The sequence below is a fragment of the Salminus brasiliensis genome, chromosome 12, assembly GCF_030463535.1.
Source record: "Salminus brasiliensis chromosome 12, fSalBra1.hap2, whole genome shotgun sequence".
NCBI classification, from domain to species: domain Eukaryota; kingdom Metazoa; phylum Chordata; class Actinopteri; order Characiformes; family Bryconidae; genus Salminus; species Salminus brasiliensis.
Genome location: NC_132889.1, coordinates 12773459 through 12789456, shown reverse-complemented (window position 1 = coordinate 12789456; position 15998 = coordinate 12773459). Strand labels below are relative to the sequence as shown.

Below are 15998 nucleotides of genomic sequence, written 5' to 3'. Positions count from 1 at the left end.
AAAAAAAAACACAACACTGTACTGATAATTCATGTTTATTGAATCAAACATGCAAGGACAGAGTTTCCTTGACAACAAACGCTCAGCTTATACAACAGAAAGGAAGGACTATGGCACAACTCCATGTTGTACACATAGTGACATGGATAATCAAAGACAAGGTAAGAAGGTAAGGTAAGAAACACATACACCAGACAAGTCCATTTATGCCTCCATGGCCATTCGGACGATGTCGCCTCTTCTGGACTTTGCAGACTCTTCGAATTTCTCAATGACTTGGTTGCAGGTCTTTTTCTGGAACGAATAAAAATAAAATAATAATAAAAAGAGAATATGCCTTACATTTAAAAAAAAAAAGAAACACACACAAAAGAAATAGCATTAAACATCCAGATGGGCATTATAATGATAGTCTGGAACTGAAATCCAATCTTGGCTGTCAGCAAGAACAGGAAAAAAGAAAAAAAAGGAAACAATCCACATCATTTCTTATAACCCATAAGTCAAAAGACCGCAAAACGTGCCACGAAAACTAATTTCACCTCATGCTGACTTACAGAGGAGGAGATAGAAAAGTAGTCAGAATGGGGCCCCTAAAACCCCCAGATAAAACTGGAGAAAATTGCTGTAAAAATGTAATGCAAGCTCAAGGCAACATTGGACACATGCTGATGGAGTGGTCATCAGTTTCGCCATTATGGTTCTTTGCAAATCTGCACATCACTAGCTCAGGTCCACTCCAGCAGTCTTGAGTAAGGAGTGTGATTGAATGCATTCACAGTGAACATTAGTTCAAAAAGTATAAGCACTGCATTACCCTCTTTCACTTGGAAACATCATCTGTTCAATGTCGCATCAAGGACTGGTAAACGTCATTCAAAGACCCATTAAAATTTTTCTCTGGTATGAAGCGATTTCAGAAAGGCTTGAATGAGAAACCACTTCCAATAAGCGGTTTTAGTATTCGTTCACGTCTCTGGATTTTTCACTATCCATAAGAGAAGCCATAGAAGCCATAGAATGACTTGTAGGCAATGCAGTGTTTTAAAGGATCCTCTCTTTATCTCTGAAAATTAAACATGAGGTTTTGTTCTGAGCTTTTAAAGACTGATATGCAAACAAACAATCTCCATTCTGATCGTTCTATGCCTCATTTAAGGAATATGAGCCCTGGATGAAACACTTCTTATAACTTCAGTATGAACAGGCAGAGCTAAGCTGCTGTTGGGTGACCGGCTTATGCAAAGCTGTTGTAATACTGGTTGAGGCAGGCTGCATCTGCATAGGAACTTTATTAGGGCCAAGGCAAAACTCAGGAGTCCAAAAATAAATACATTTTGTTTATTTATTTATGCTGGGATATCTCTCCACCCGAAAACCAAAAAGCATCACAAGCACAAGTTTAGGTAGTGTTACAGTGACTCCAGCAAGAGCACGCCAAGCCGAGGTACTTTTGAGGAGTTGCGATCAGCCCCCTAAATAAACAGCACCTGTGTGCTTGGAGTTTCAGGTGAGGGGCGGAGCTTAGCCCTCGCTCCTTAGAGTGCTTGACATGAGCCATGAGCTCCCCACTGAGGCCAGCAGAGGGAGGCAGTTTAGTGTCCTTATATTGACCGTATGGTATGGGCTGTAGAGTGGAGTTTTGAAAATTTGCTGAATCCAATTTCATATAATATAAAAATATATATATATAAAAAAAAAAAATTAATACAAGTGTCTAGCGAATCTTGCTTGAAATAGCACACAAATGTCAAGTTAGCTGCGCAATTCTTCATGTGGGGCAGTGTTTGGGGTGTTTGATCAGTTCGAGCTTGATCGGCCACTTGAGTGAAATGATTCTATTAAGAACAGCCTCCAAGTACAACATGTGTGGTCAGCATGTCTGAACATATACCATAAACAGATTGTAGAGCCATTATAGGGCGACCAATTTACACACCTCACTCGTCTGATGAGGTAATTCTAAAGCAATGCATGCGCCAAGGTTGAAAAACACAAAAACCATGTGCTTTAGACCCCAAGTACATACAGTAGCACACAAAAAAAAGAAAAAAGATGATTGCTGAGAAGCTTCTCACCCAAACCTTGTGGCTGTATTACCTATGAAAACACAAAGGTTGAAATAGATATTGTGCATGGAGGTGCTTGGATTGAATCCCTAAATAAAAGGAATGAATTCAAAGAACCTCTCTGATGCACTATGACTGAAGATGAAGTCATTTCAAAGATGAGTGAGAAGATAAGGCTGCACAAGTGAGCCTTGTAAAATACAGCAGGATGAAAGGTCCTGAAAAAGAATACAAAAGAGTAAGCAATTTGTGACCAGAAGGCAGTTAACGAAAGACTGCAGCCACATGTGAAAGAAAAACCATTATCAGCTTTAAAGAAAGAAAGAAGAAAAAAAAACAGCAAATAAGAGCCAAACAAATTGCAGACATTCTGTAATGTTGAGTCAGAAGTATAATGATTCACCATTCACACAAGAAAGAAATGAAATCTAGAAGTCACGCTGCTAACCTCTTGTTGGGGCTCTTGCGATGACTAATCAACTTAGTCGTCTAAAACCAGGCATGTTTCTTGTGCTAACTAGGAACGGTTCAGGACAAACGTGAACCATGGATTAATCGCCAAAGTTCAGCAATAACAGTGTGGAACACAGTTTTACAATAATAAATGTTTCAACACCAACACTTCCCTCAATCTGCACTCTTAAAAAGAAAAGGTGCTACAAATGCTTCTGTGAGCAATGCCATAGAAGAACCACCTCTCGTTCCAAAAAGAACTATGGTTGTCAGAGATGTGTCAGTGTAAAGAACCGTTATAAGGTTAATCAATTTTAAATTCCACATCTCAGTTATGAAAATGGTTCTCTATGGAACCTAAAATGGTTCTTCTATGGCGTCGCTCAAAAAAAATCTTTTGTGGAACTTGCGTTTAATTATTTAATTAATTGTAGCATGCCTTTTTTTTTTTTCTGTGTGGACCCAGAGCTGTAGTGAAAACGGACAGACTGAGCAGCCGCCAGCAGTCATATGAACTGAGCATGTGGATGAAACCATTACAGAACCATAAGGAAACACGGCCACACATCTGCAGCAACATTACTCTGGTGCTCTGGTGTGTGAGTGGGGAGCAGAATTCATTGGCGTGAGGAGACTATCACAAGTTGGAATATGAATGTTTGTTCTCGTAAAGCTGAACATGGCGTCTGTTTCTGGATAAAGTCCCGCCCTTCAACAAAAAGAGTCAATCAGCTTTCTAGTAACGCATAAAATCCTGCCCTAAAACACTGCAAGCAGAAGGGCCGAGATCACAGCTCCAGCCAGGCCATGTCAGAATAAAATTCACCAATACAAACATAGCAGTAACACAACAGTTTCAAACTGAAATATAAATTTACTGTCTCATATTTTTTTCCTTTTTTTATTCCTGTTACTTTTACTTGATTTTAGCTGACAGGTAACAGACACTTTATAAAATCCTTATTAAAAGGAAAGTTCTTTAAAACTGTGAATTATTGCATACAATTGATCTCTGTCATTGTTGGTTGGCAAATGCATAAAACAAATTCAAGCTAAATGTTTAAAAAAAAAAAAAAAAAAAAAAAAAAAAAAAAAAAGGTCAGTTATTCCTTTTAATAATCAATAGGTTATATGACTACGTCTGCTGTTGCAACCCTAACGCTCATCAGCACCAAGAACAGAAAGGAACTAGTAAAGTGGTATTAGCAAAGCCCTATTCGGTGGGGTAGTTTCTCTGTGATTTTCGTCCTGTCTGAATGTGCCATGTTATATGCTGTAGAAAGGATTTCCAGTTTTCCAGTGCTCAAGGAGACATTTAATATCGTTGTTCATTGCATAGATAGGTTGGGTTGTTCAAGTCTGTAGCAAACCTCAGTCCAGAAAACTCCTGACAGCTTTAGTTTCTACTTTCACCATTTAATTATTATATATATATTCATAATAGGTGGGGTTTTTTGGGAGCGGTGAAGGCAGTGAGAAGCCACTAGTAGCCACTCCCATCTCAGTCATTTGTGATTTTTTTTAATCCTGTGCGAATAAATTGTACAGACATTCTGTTGTTCTGCTAGCCTAACTTCAGCACATGGTCAAATACTTTTTCTTTTATATACAGCGTGTCAGATAAATTATGTATTTTAATAAAGATATATGTAATATAAAAATATATTAATGATTTCTATTATTTATAATTATTTGTTAACATGTCATCTTTGTGCGTCGTTGTCCTTTTTGCATACTTAAAATAATAAAATAAAAAGACATTCTTTTTTGACTGACTTGAAAAATCTCACATTGACTGACTGCTGATTCGACTTGTCGACTTTCAGTGGGCAGCCCTGTTAAAAAGTGTGTCATTTTATAAAGAAAAGAAAAATAATATATATAAAATTACACTGAAAAACCCAGCACACGCTCCCGCTTGAGAATTGATCAAGCCAGTTAAACATCACATTCATCCACACATCTTACTCACAATGTGAAATTTCTGTCTCTCCTTCTGCAGCTTCAGAAACTCCTCAACTGTGAGCTCCTCCACTGTTTTTTTGAGCAGAATAAAATTACAACTTGGAGAGTGAGACTTGTGTTCCTTCCTAAAGGGGGAGAACGAACAGTGAATACCTTCATAAGATCATTTGTTATCATAATCTTAATTTGAACTTCATACTGCCAACCTGTATTAATCAAGCACTCACACTGGATCATCTTGAGGCTCCCAGCCCTCTAGTTCTTTGCAGCAGAAGAAACACTGGACGACATCCGGACTGTTGTCAGTGGGAGTATGGATAAAACCAGCTTGGGCCATCTGTGAAATTATATTGTAAGGTTTTCAGTAGTGTCTTGCTGAGAGTGTGCACATAAAAGCTTATTTTCCACATTTCTCACAAATAAAATTCAAACGCACAATAAACCTCAGGTGTCAAACTGGGTTTCTACCAGGCCACAACACGGCAGGGATTAGCACTTTCCACTTGCGTTAAAGTCACAAAGGCTTTGCCAATTAGCTGCTGAATCACACACATGCACTAAGCTATTGAGCTCCCCGTTTCCCCAATGAGGTTCCTGGAACTCGCAGGTTTTTTAAATGACCGCACTAAACTACACTAAATGCTACATATTAAAATAAACATTTATTCCCAGATATTTACTGTTAGTTTCCTCAAATCTAGAGACTATCACTCTTAGATATTCGTTTAAAACTGTTAAAATTATTGTTATTGTTAAAATCCAAAACAAATCTTTTCTAATGATAACCGAACAAGCCACAGCCCTTGTGATTGGCTTATTTAGAGGTCAGACTGAATTTGACAAATTTCGATAGCAGAAGCCTGGCCTAACTGGTCAAAAATACTTTCCACAGTTCATGTGACAAAACCAAACACATGCATTCAACCAGCAGGAAACTAGACCAGGGTATATCTGGAAGCAAACCAGTCATCTGTGGACCATGGTTCATCTATTTTGTGCATGCGCAAGTAAATTCACCTGTAAACTAAAGAATGCCAGAAAACACTTGATTGGTACACACCAAACAAGGTACGTGTGAAAGCGCCCTAAGGGGACAAGCAGATCCAAACCACGGCAGACACCAGACATCCTCACTGTAAGGGTTAAGCATTCAGGCCTGTACCAGTCTCTTGGTGAATGCCACACATATACTGGATTATGGAGAAGGATGATTCATCTCGACCACTCACTTTTTTTCTTCTTGCTGACAGTCTGATCACGTCCTACACTGAGATTCAGTCACCTGATGAACAGCTGCTCTCCTGTTATTCCTTATCGCACTAATGCACAAGCATAACACTCACTGAACGTGCGCCATCACTTTTAATCTAATTTACTGATGTCTTTCCGATAGGTCTAAAGACAGAGGTCACTTTAACCACTACTTCTATAGGCACACCGGTCATTCGAGCCAACTTTGTGACTAAAACTTTAGGCGGCCATTCTCAAAAATGCATTTGTCTGGTCCTCTTGCAATCTTGATCCAAACATGAGGTTAACAGGGCCTGTTCGCCATTTCTTTTAACGTCACAGAGCATAACAGACCGTTTCCTGCATAATAGTAATACAACAATAACAGGATGGTTTGTGCAGCAAACATGCACTGATCATGCATCTCTGATCATTTAGTCAAGTTTTTCCTTTAATTTGTCACTGTTCTGTTCACATCCAATTACATCCGTCTAACTAGCAGATCCCCTCTAACAGAAAGCAGTAAAGCACAACACCAGTGAATCAGTGATCAATGCTTGAGACAGGTTATATTGTAATTAGCTAGCTATATTGATTATTGGCAATCAGAAATGTTCCCATTAACCTAAATTACTGTACCAACGTCCCTGCTCCTCACTGCTTCTACTGAAAAAAGAGAGGTCTCAAGTAAGTCATACAACGCTGATCAAAACATGTTAACATTGTCTCTGGGGCTGGACGATATGTTAAAAAATACTATATCGCAATATTTAAAAAGACATTTCTCATGATACATGATATTTATCACAATACATGTAGCTAATCACAGACTAAATACATCAGTGGTGACCGATTCTAAAATCTAATATTCAGATACTCTCCTCTGCAGCACTTTGTCTAATTAAACCAGTCTAATTAAGTTTGTAATGAACCCTACAGCTGATCAGGGACCTTTAAACATTGACAATATCCTAAACATGCTTAGAAAAGCATATTGTGTATAAAATATCGTAATATTGCCCAGCCATAGTCTCAGATATGTCTGCAGAGCTAATAGATGTAATATAGCTACAGCTCTAAGATCACACAGGCAGTTTGACCTAACGAGAGAGAGAGAGAGAGAGAGAGAGAGAGAGAGAGGGGTTTACTTGTGGTTCCAGTTTTAATTGCAAGCACCAGCTAATTATCCGATATTAACCAAGAACATATTCATAAAACTCAAACAACATTCAGGGAGGAACAGCCCCCTCAAATTAACTAGCTAAGCTAGCTAATATGTGCTAAATAAGGGACGCTACCCACCTAGCTAGCATAGCTAGCTATAGCTATCTACTGAGGCAACTGAAGGCAACGCCTAAACTGGGAAAACCTCAGATATCAGACTATACAGCCCGGTAACTAGATAGTCTTGTTAGTTGACTAAATAGTCTGATAGTTGAACATTCAGAGGTCTTTGCTGTTGTCTTTTGAGTTAAATAAATAAACTGCGCTGAAGAAGGAGAGAACATTTTAAGCACATTTTAAGGCTCTTGAACTGTTAGCTCGCGCTAGCTACGGCAAACCGACCAGACGTTTGTGTGTGTGTGTGTGTGTGTGTGTGTGTGTGTGTGTGTGTTTCTCCTCGTTTGTCAGGTCGCTGTACTCCTGCCTGTACTTTCTGAAAGCTCGCCGTTATGTAGATAGCTAGTGTAATGCTCGCCGGCTGCGACACTCACATTTTCAGACGTGCAGGCGCACTCTTCGTCAAACGGCCATCCTGAATACGTGGATAATCTGTTCTTGTAAAAGTACATTTTTAAATGATCTTCGTGTGTGGGATCCATGCCTTCAAGAAGACGAATGAAGCTGTTCAGATGCTTGGTTATAAAAGAGAAAGCTGAGGTGAATAAAGCTATAGCTAGCGAAATGTGCTTAACCAGAGGAGACTGTTTGAATTCAGCCCGCTGGACCGACGGCTCTGTTCATTGGTGGAAACCGCTTACGTCATCATGTCAAACCGCTTTTCCGCTTGAGCTAAATGGACCAAAATAACAACAACAACAACAACAACAACAACAACAACGATAATAATAAAAAGAAGAAAAAGGAGAAAAGAAAGTGTATTGTGCTTCGATAATCGTTATCTGTGCCCAAATGAAGTGGTGTTGCATTTGGCTGTTTTCTGTTGTTGTTGTTGTTATTATTATTATCATTATTATTTTTTATTAGTAGTAGTAGTAGAAGTAATAGTAATATTTAGTTGTTAATATTATAATTATTTTTTGACAGTATGTAACTATACGTAATAAAAAATACGTATATCTGTACATTAAAATACAGATGTAATGCATTTAATCCGGTTTACTGCGCCCTCTAATGGTCATTCGAAGAAAATAAACGTTTTATTTTTATTTTTAAAACGAAATGAAACTTTATGAATGACATGAAAACGGAATCACCTCATATATCTTAAGGTTAAGATTAAGCCTGCCCAATAGGCAAAGAGCTGAGGAAAATTCCTATTGGACAGCACACTTGAGGCGTCTTGTCTAGCAGACTGCTTTGTGAAACAGCCCCCTGTTTAAACCTGTTTCAGTGTTTATTCAGGTTTTTTTTATTATTCAGGTGAAATCAGAAATTCACCACATTGGAATAGCATATAAAAGTACTGCAATCCATAATGATTCATTAAGCTCACTGCATTTCAAATAGGCACGTGTAGTGGTGTGTTCTAACATCTGTCAAAACACTAGTGGTAATATGACGCAATAATTTGTCATATTGATAAACAGCATATGTCATGGTCTGTTAAATCAGTGTTTCATACCCATCTGTGGTAGTGAACACACAGCGCCCGGGGAGCAGAGAGGGTAAAGGGCCTTGCTCAAGGGCCCAACAGTGGCAGCTTGCCGAGCCCAGGAATCGAACCCACAACCCTATTATCGATAACCTGGCACTCTAACCGCTGAGCCACCACTGCCCCTTTTTGTTCCAATAATAAAAATATCATCAAATTATCAAAACTCAAATTGTCTGTGGCATTCGTCCCATAATCACACCACCTCCACCTGGCTGGACTGTTGAATCAATGCAGGTTGGGTCCATGGATTCAAGCTATTGGTGCCACATGTTGATCCTTTTGACTCCGTCTGGCCATTCTACATTGATCTACATTTAAGGTTTTTCCGTCTGTAGAACTGCCGCTCGCTGGGAGTTGTTTTTTTTAACACCATTAAGCAGTTCTAGAAAACCTCAAACCAGCCAACAATCAAGCAACACTCAAAATCACATTTTTTCCCCATTCTGATTGTGGATGTGAACATTACCTAAAGCTGCTGCTCTGTAGTTACATGATTTTATCCACTGCACTGCAGGCACATGATTAGCTGATTAGACAAATGCATGAATATGTTTGTGTACAGGTCTTCCTAATGTATTGTTTGGTAAGTATATTTTGTGTCATCATCATTTGGTTAGTGCCCGAAACAGATCTCATCTGTGTTACAGTAGAGTTCCATCCTCCTCTTGTGTAGAATCCTCTAATATCTCTCAGCTTGTCCAGGAATGCATGTAGACATGTCCTTTAGGGCTGACTCAAAGCAAAAATGATACTTTTAGGAGTCCAGGTTTGAGAAATACCAATCCTCCGTAATGCTGCTTTAATGCACTGAAGTGGTTCTTCTTTGATATTGCTCCAAAGTAGCCTTTTTGACACTTAGCCTGAAGTAAAGTACTGCTATGTGCTTGGAAGAGACTCCTAAAGATCTGTGAGTAGCTTGTATGGATCTAATCTATCCCCAGAACAGCAATCCTCATCATTATCTAAATCCTTCTCACAAATTGCTATCACAAATCTTAATTGTTGAGCCATAATAACCAAATCCAAACCCTGGATAGAGGGGCTGAGTGAATGCGGTTTTCACTTTGTGGAGGAGGATCATTGAATCAGTGATGCTGTAGAAGCAAAGAGCTCCTGCCCTATGATCCAGATATATTCCTAATCTAGAGGAGCCAAGTGCTGCTGAGATTTGAAGTTTTCTGTTATTGTGCCAGAAAGAAACAGCTCTCGATGAGCAGTCGAGTCTCCAGGACTGCTGATCGCATCCAAAGAGACATTCAAAACCCCAGCCCTTCCTGCCAATGCTTTTGTAGGAAACTGCTACAGAAAGTCCATCCTTTCCATCCAGCTCCACCTCCCAGTAGTTGCGTCCTGTCAAGCCCTCACAGCACAGCACCTGAGAACTCTTTTCAAATCGCTCAGGATTATCGGGATAGGCCTGAGGTGAGTTAATATAGCTCCCTTTTTTGTTCCGCTCCGTCAGATAGAGGTGTTTGTGTGCTGTATTGGGGTCCAGTGTGAGCTGGCAAGAGTCTAGCAGAAGGAATGAAAAATTGGTGATCATTAAAATGATTATGAAATGAGGTGAAAATGTCATTCAGTTACAATTATTTCCTGTCAAAAAAATTAAAAATGCACAATATTAGCATATTTTATATGGTTAAAATATGAACAGATGTCCACAGCGTAGCACAGATGTGAACTTGGATACATCGCTCCAATTATGTAAAGACAGAGGGGTCTGAGGTGGGTAGTAATAGAGCTGCAGAAAATAATTTTCATTAAAATATTACAAAAAAATATTACAAATGGAAATTGCATTGAATTTAATGTAAGAAATATATTTTTCCTTTTCAATCCAATAAACAATTGGAGCCTGATACCCAGACCCAGACAACTATAGTAGTGTATAAGTAGTGGGGATTTACCATTAACACTTCAGTTTAGTCCAAGATTATAGGTTTAATTAGTGTCTAGAAAACTGGCCTCTGGTGTTCAGACAGCGATAGTGTTTAAAAATGTTTGTATTGAGCTATGTGATACTATACTTGGCATTGGTTTCAAAATCAAATTGTTATTAGTAACACAGTAGTACATTTTAACCAGTTACACACGCTTAGTAAAATATGGATGGATTTGTACTGTAGTATTTGCAAATGTTTTATATATACTGATTCCTACATTTTTTGAATTCTCACTTTGTCCAAATGGTCGATACATTTTAAGGTTGAGCCTAAAAAACTGAAGTTGCTTAAATATTTTGTAAGACTTTAGTAAAATTAGTTTACTTTTTCAATCTGCAAGCAAGAACTTTCCCTATCACATAGGGGGAGGAGGCCTTCCTATTCTCAGGCTCCTCACCATGGAGGGCCGTGGTGTTGATGAGATTTGAACTTATGATCTCCTGTCTCTTGACAAGCAGGCAGTTAGACAGTCGCACCACTGTGCAACTGCAAATCCCTGTAGATTTCTGTGTTCAAGAAAGAATGAAAATGTAAATTGACTCAGAACTGGGTTTTATGTAGTTTTGCAGCTGCCTGCGCACCAAGAGATTATGAGTTTAAATCCCAGCAAGTGCTCAGTGCTACTGAATAGCTCATTTACAAATGTTTTTGACTAGGCTCAGCTCAGTATGTATTGTTGACCAAACTGAGATGCAGAACTGAAAATGTGAGTTAGGAGAACCTATGACTAAACTAAGCTGAGTGAACTAAAAAAAACACGCTGTGTAATCAAAAAAGCAATCTACTTTGTATTCAGTTCTACATTAGCCATTCACATAAAATTTCTAACTCTCTTTTTTGTGTTTGAGTTCATTACATTTTGTTGGATCAGCTTTTCACTGGTCTGAATTGGTTAAAACAAGTTCGATTTAACCTGCCTAAAAAGTGCGGGTGTGAAAACGCTCCTACAGTTTATTTTTTGATCAGAGCTTATTTCTTTTTTACTTTGATTTAGGTATGGGTTTAGGCTCTTTTACTCACTACTGTATAAGGCCTTTACGCTAAGAGGGGGGTGTGTGTTCCCATTTCTGATTTTGTGTTTTCAAGAAATTGCTCACATTGCAGGAAGTCTTCTCTGGTCAGAGGTTCTGTAATACCGACGAGATTAACTGAAAAAAAAACAACATAAACACACAGTATTAGATTTCTTTCAATAAAATCTTCTCAAATCTTCTCATTTTGTAATATTAAACGCCAATCTGTATTCAGTGTGCTTTTGTACAGTATTCTACTGACCGTCTCTGGATATCTTGACTACGTCTTGCTTACAGAGATTCTCCAGGCCGTCTTTCAGTTCAGATACATATTTCACCACATCTTTAAAAGTGTAGAGTTGGTTGACGGCAATGCTTGGTAACGCTGCAGACCCAGGTGAAGCACAGAAAGCTGGGAATCTCTAAAGACAAAGAGCAGACTCCTGAGTGCTAAAAATAATAATTGCCAGTCATTAAACTGTAAGAGCACTGTTTAAAATGGCTCAGAGTTACTGTGAATTATAACTCTATCCTCTTCAGATAGAGGGCCATGAGAGACCATGAAAGTTTAGCACTTCTTTACAAAGAAATCAGAGCAAGAGCTTTTTCTATTTTTTTCTATTATTCTCTGCAGTTTTTGCAGAGTTCTGCAGAGTTTTTCAAGACAAGACAAGGACACCCATTTTCACCATTTGGCTTCTGCTTTAACCCATCTGTGCAGGGAATACACATACACACACTAGAGATCTTAAAAACACACAGTGACAGTGAGCAAATGTGCCTGGAGCAAGAAGGGTGAAGGGCCTTGCTCAAGGGTACAACAGTGGCAGCTTGCGGAGCCTACAAACCCACAACCTTGTCATCAACAGACTGTTGCCACCACTGTCCCTTCATTGTGATACCTGGCATTTGTGTGGCCAAAAGTAAATATGATCATAATTAGCTTTCTTTTTTGTAATTTGGTAGATTTGTATGTGTATCCGACCCTGCCGATTCACAAAACAGGCCAGCAAGCAAGAACCTTTTTCTAGCTTGACCCAGATTTAATCTCTGGAGCTGCAGGCGTATTATTTAGGTATCACACAGAAGACTGCCTCTTCATGGTGAAACCATCATGAAATTTCATTTGGGTTGCATATTGTAAGCCTCCTGCAATACACTGCAACAGTTACCACTACAACGAATAGTTGTGGCGTGACTCTACCTGGAGGGAATGGATGTGATTCTCTGTGTGTAAAAGCTGCTCCAGTTCATTGTCTCTCCCCTTCAGCTCAGCAATCTCCTGCTCCAACAGCACCAGCAGTTCTTCAGCCCGGCTCACTGTGGCCTTCTCCCGTGCTCGAATCAACTGCTTCACTTCAGAGCATGTCTTCTCAATGGAGCGGATCAGCTCAGTAAAGATTTTCTCGCTGTCCTCCAGTGCTGCCTGTGCACAGGACTATTAGGAAAAACAGAATGAAGCGATGTGCTCCATTTAAAGCAGCCAATGATCCAATGACCTCTTATGTAAACTCCAGGCAGCCTGCACTGTATGTTCCTTTAAAAGCCGATACAGCACCAAACTCACCTTGTAAGACTCTACAGCTTTTCGCAGCTCCTGAAGCTCCTTCTCTCTTTCTTCAATCTGCTGCTTGAATTTGCCCTTAGTATTAACCATTTGTTTCTGTAAGAGACCGTAAACCAGTAAAAAACACTTTGCAAGACACTGTAGTATTATTGTACGAGAGCAGTGTGTATAACAGCTGCCTACTTGTTTTGTTCGCCTGAATTCTAGTAGCAACAAAATCATATACTGAGATCTGAAGATAATATATATCAAAGCCATGGGATAATGTACTGAGGCCAAACAATAATGTAAATAAATATATTATTTTGTGGTCTCACTATATTAACATGTTGCTTGTGGCCACAGCTTATTAAAAACAACCACCATATCATCTTCAGGGCTCTGTGGAAAATTGACAGCATTTTGGTATTCCCATGGAAAAAGAGTGTTTCACTAGTTTGAGCATGACTCCTTTTTTTAAGAATTTGTCATGCCTGCCCCTGTTCTGTCTTGCCTGCCCCTCTCCAGCACATGACTCTGTTTGTGTCTTGTCTGTCCTAGCATCTCCTGTTCATTAGTGTTTCCACCTGTGCCTCCTCTGTAGCCACACCCCCTTGTTAGTCCCAGGTGTTCCTCGTTGTCTCTCTGTATAGGCATTCCCTTGTCTGGTCTTATGCATGTTAACACAAATGTTTCCGTGTCAGTTTATGGTTTGTTGGCGTGGCCTGTTTGTGTTTAGTTTCTGTATTGTTTGGTTTGTTAGTCCTAGCACTTGTTTTTGCTAAACCTGTTTGTTCTGTCTGCTTGTTTCTTTGGTCAGTTTCCCTTGTTTGGACCTCTAATTAGTTTTCTTTGTATCCTATTTACTTTGTTTGGTTTAGTATTTCATAAATACTTGGGTTTACATCTGCCTCTGCCTCCAAGCTCCTACACACGTGACAGAATTCAAGTAGAAAATGTTTAGACCAGTTGTAGTTTATACCAGACATATAGGCACACAGAGGCATTTTTACACATTTACATCTCCAAAAAGATATTTTGTCTGCACAAAATGCAGAAGACAGCAAAGCCTGCGTTTATCCAGACTCTTATTTGTCAGGACTATTTGTTTCTCATCGCAGAGAACCTTACCTGGTCCCTCAACACCAGCTCCATTGCCAAGAGAGGCCAGAAGTGCCTCTATGTGCTGAGGAGATTGAGGAAAGCTAATTGCCCCCCTCCATGTGAATTAGAAATAAATTATATGAGAAACTGGTCGATGCATTAGAAACTGGAGTGATTAGCAACAGAAAAAATCTCCTGGTCTTTGGGATGAACAGTGATGAGAGTATTTAGAAGGTTTAGAAATAAAAGAAATAAAAAGTTTGCCTTTTTCAGTTAGAAATCTAATTGTGTAAAAGTATAAGCGTTTAGTTTCAATAATTCTGGAATATCTTCCAAATTTGGGAGGAGTGGCTTTAGACATGTTGCTCCTCCCAAATTTGGAAGATATTCCAGAATTAACTAAACACTTATACTGTCTAATCTAACGTCCTCTAAAATCCATCTCTTCCTTGTTCACAAGTGTGCACAACCCTCCTCCACCCATTTAACCCTTAAAATAGCTTCCTACCACAAATGGCATGGCCCAGACAAAAAAAAAAAGCTAAAGGTGCAGGTATTTGTCACTGTTCTATGTACAGCAAAAGTGTAATTGTCACTTCATGGGTTAAATGCGTCCTCCGCATTTAACCCATCTGTGGTAGTGAACACACACACTAGTGAACTTGGGGCAGTGAGCACACACACACCCGGAGCGGTGGGCAGCCAGCTCCAGCACTCGGAGAGCAGAGAGGGTAAAGGGCCTTGCTCAAGGGCTCAACAGTGGCAGCTGGCCGAGCCCGGGTTATCAAACTTTTTTCTAGATAAATGAGATAAATATTTGTATTAAATCAACAAAATAATGAATTCAATATTTTTAATTATTATATTAACAAAACTAACATAAAAGCTGAAGCATAATAGGTGACGTGAAATGACCAGAGCAAATACTTCATTACTGTAGTTTGTAGGGTAAGGGTTAAGGAAAGTAAAGTCTGCTCACCTGTTTTTCAGCCCTTTCTGTGGCTGCTGAAACAATGTTATGGCCCTTGTGTTCGTCCAGCATGCACAACATGCAGACGCATTGCTGGTCAGTGCGACAGTAGGCCTCCAGCAGTTTGCCGTGATGAGTGCAGATCTGCTCCTGAAGCTGTGTGGAGGCTTTGACCAGCGAGTGCTTCTGAAAGGCAGGTGATTCATAGTGAGGCCTGAGGTGAGTTTCGCAGTATGAGGCCAGGCACACTAGGCAAGACTTGATGGCTTTGAGTTTTTTGCCACTGCAGACATCACATGACACCTCTCCAGTGTAACTCTGAGTTGCTGGCGTCATCAGCAGTCCGGCGTTCATCATCTTCTCCATCATTTCAACTATCAGGGTGCTCTTGTTAAGAGCAGGTCTTGGAGAGAAGGCCTGTCTGCACTGTGGGCAGCTGTAGACGCCCTCCGGATGTTGGTCCTCATTCCAGCAGTGTTTAATGCAGTCCATGCAGTAGCTGTGTCCACAAGGAATAGTCACTGGATCCTTTAGTAGATCCAGGCAGATCGGACAGCTAAAGGAATTCTGATCTCTTGCCATGGCGTTAGCCATTTTACACTCACACAGACACACACACTTACAGACACACACACTCACAGACAGACAAGCAATGAGAAATAACTTTCTATTTCGTTTCCAGTTAAAAGCAAGGAGGAAGTCATGGAGGTGGAGTTTATTTCTTGACTTCCTGCTTAGGACTAGCAAGCAGGAAAACATCCAAAGAGTCATTCATCATTAACTTTATCTCTCTGTCTTGGTGCCTAACTCCTGATGGATGAGAAAACTATTGCGCTTAAAAAGGAAAGTAAAAGTAATCCTGGTCA

General features: G+C 39.6%; 2 protein-coding genes across 2 annotated transcripts; both read right to left on the bottom strand.

Moving 5' to 3' along the window:
* Positions 1-19: 19 nt before the first annotated feature.
* On the bottom strand, positions 20-7686 carry LOC140574211 (baculoviral IAP repeat-containing protein 5.2-like). Its single transcript, XM_072693963.1, has 4 exons — positions 7433-7686; positions 4715-4824; positions 4495-4612; positions 20-294 (listed from the first exon to the last, which is right to left on the bottom strand). The coding sequence occupies exons 1-4, from the start codon at positions 7538-7540 to the stop codon at positions 205-207; spliced, it is 426 nt and encodes a 141-aa protein (XP_072550064.1). The 5' UTR covers positions 7541-7686; the 3' UTR covers positions 20-204.
* A 608-nt stretch (positions 7687-8294) lies between these two features.
* LOC140573889 (E3 ubiquitin/ISG15 ligase TRIM25-like) lies at positions 8295-15766 on the bottom strand. Its single transcript, XM_072693501.1, has 6 exons — positions 15142-15766; positions 13080-13175; positions 12717-12950; positions 11775-11934; positions 11597-11647; positions 8295-10068 (listed from the first exon to the last, which is right to left on the bottom strand). Exons 1-6 carry the CDS (start codon positions 15724-15726, stop codon positions 9530-9532), a joined length of 1665 nt encoding a protein of 554 aa, XP_072549602.1. The 5' UTR covers positions 15727-15766; the 3' UTR covers positions 8295-9529.
* Between the last annotated feature and the right edge of the window lie 232 nt (positions 15767-15998).

Bases quoted from the DNA above. Each gene is read 5' to 3' on its own strand.
- LOC140574211 (XM_072693963.1), bottom strand. From the start codon at position 7,540: ATGGATCCCACACACGAAGATCATTTAAAAATGTACTTTTACAAGAAC. The intron at 4,825-7,432 runs GTGAGTGTCGCA...ATAATTTCACAG, and splicing joins GCGCCTGCACGTCTGAAAAT to ATGGCCCAAGCTGGTTTTAT. The intron at 4,613-4,714 runs GTGAGTGCTTGA...CTCCCCCTTTAG, and splicing joins GAGCCTCAAGATGATCCAGT to GAAGGAACACAAGTCTCACT.
- LOC140573889 (XM_072693501.1), bottom strand. From the start codon at position 15,726: ATGGCTAACGCCATGGCAAGAGATCAGAATTCCTTTAGCTGTCCGATC. The intron at 11,935-12,716 runs GTAGAGTCACGC...CTTTGTCTTTAG, and splicing joins ATCACATCCATTCCCTCCAG to AGATTCCCAGCTTTCTGTGC. The intron at 11,648-11,774 runs GTCAGTAGAATA...TTTTTTTTTCAG, and splicing joins AGTCAAGATATCCAGAGACG to TTAATCTCGTCGGTATTACA.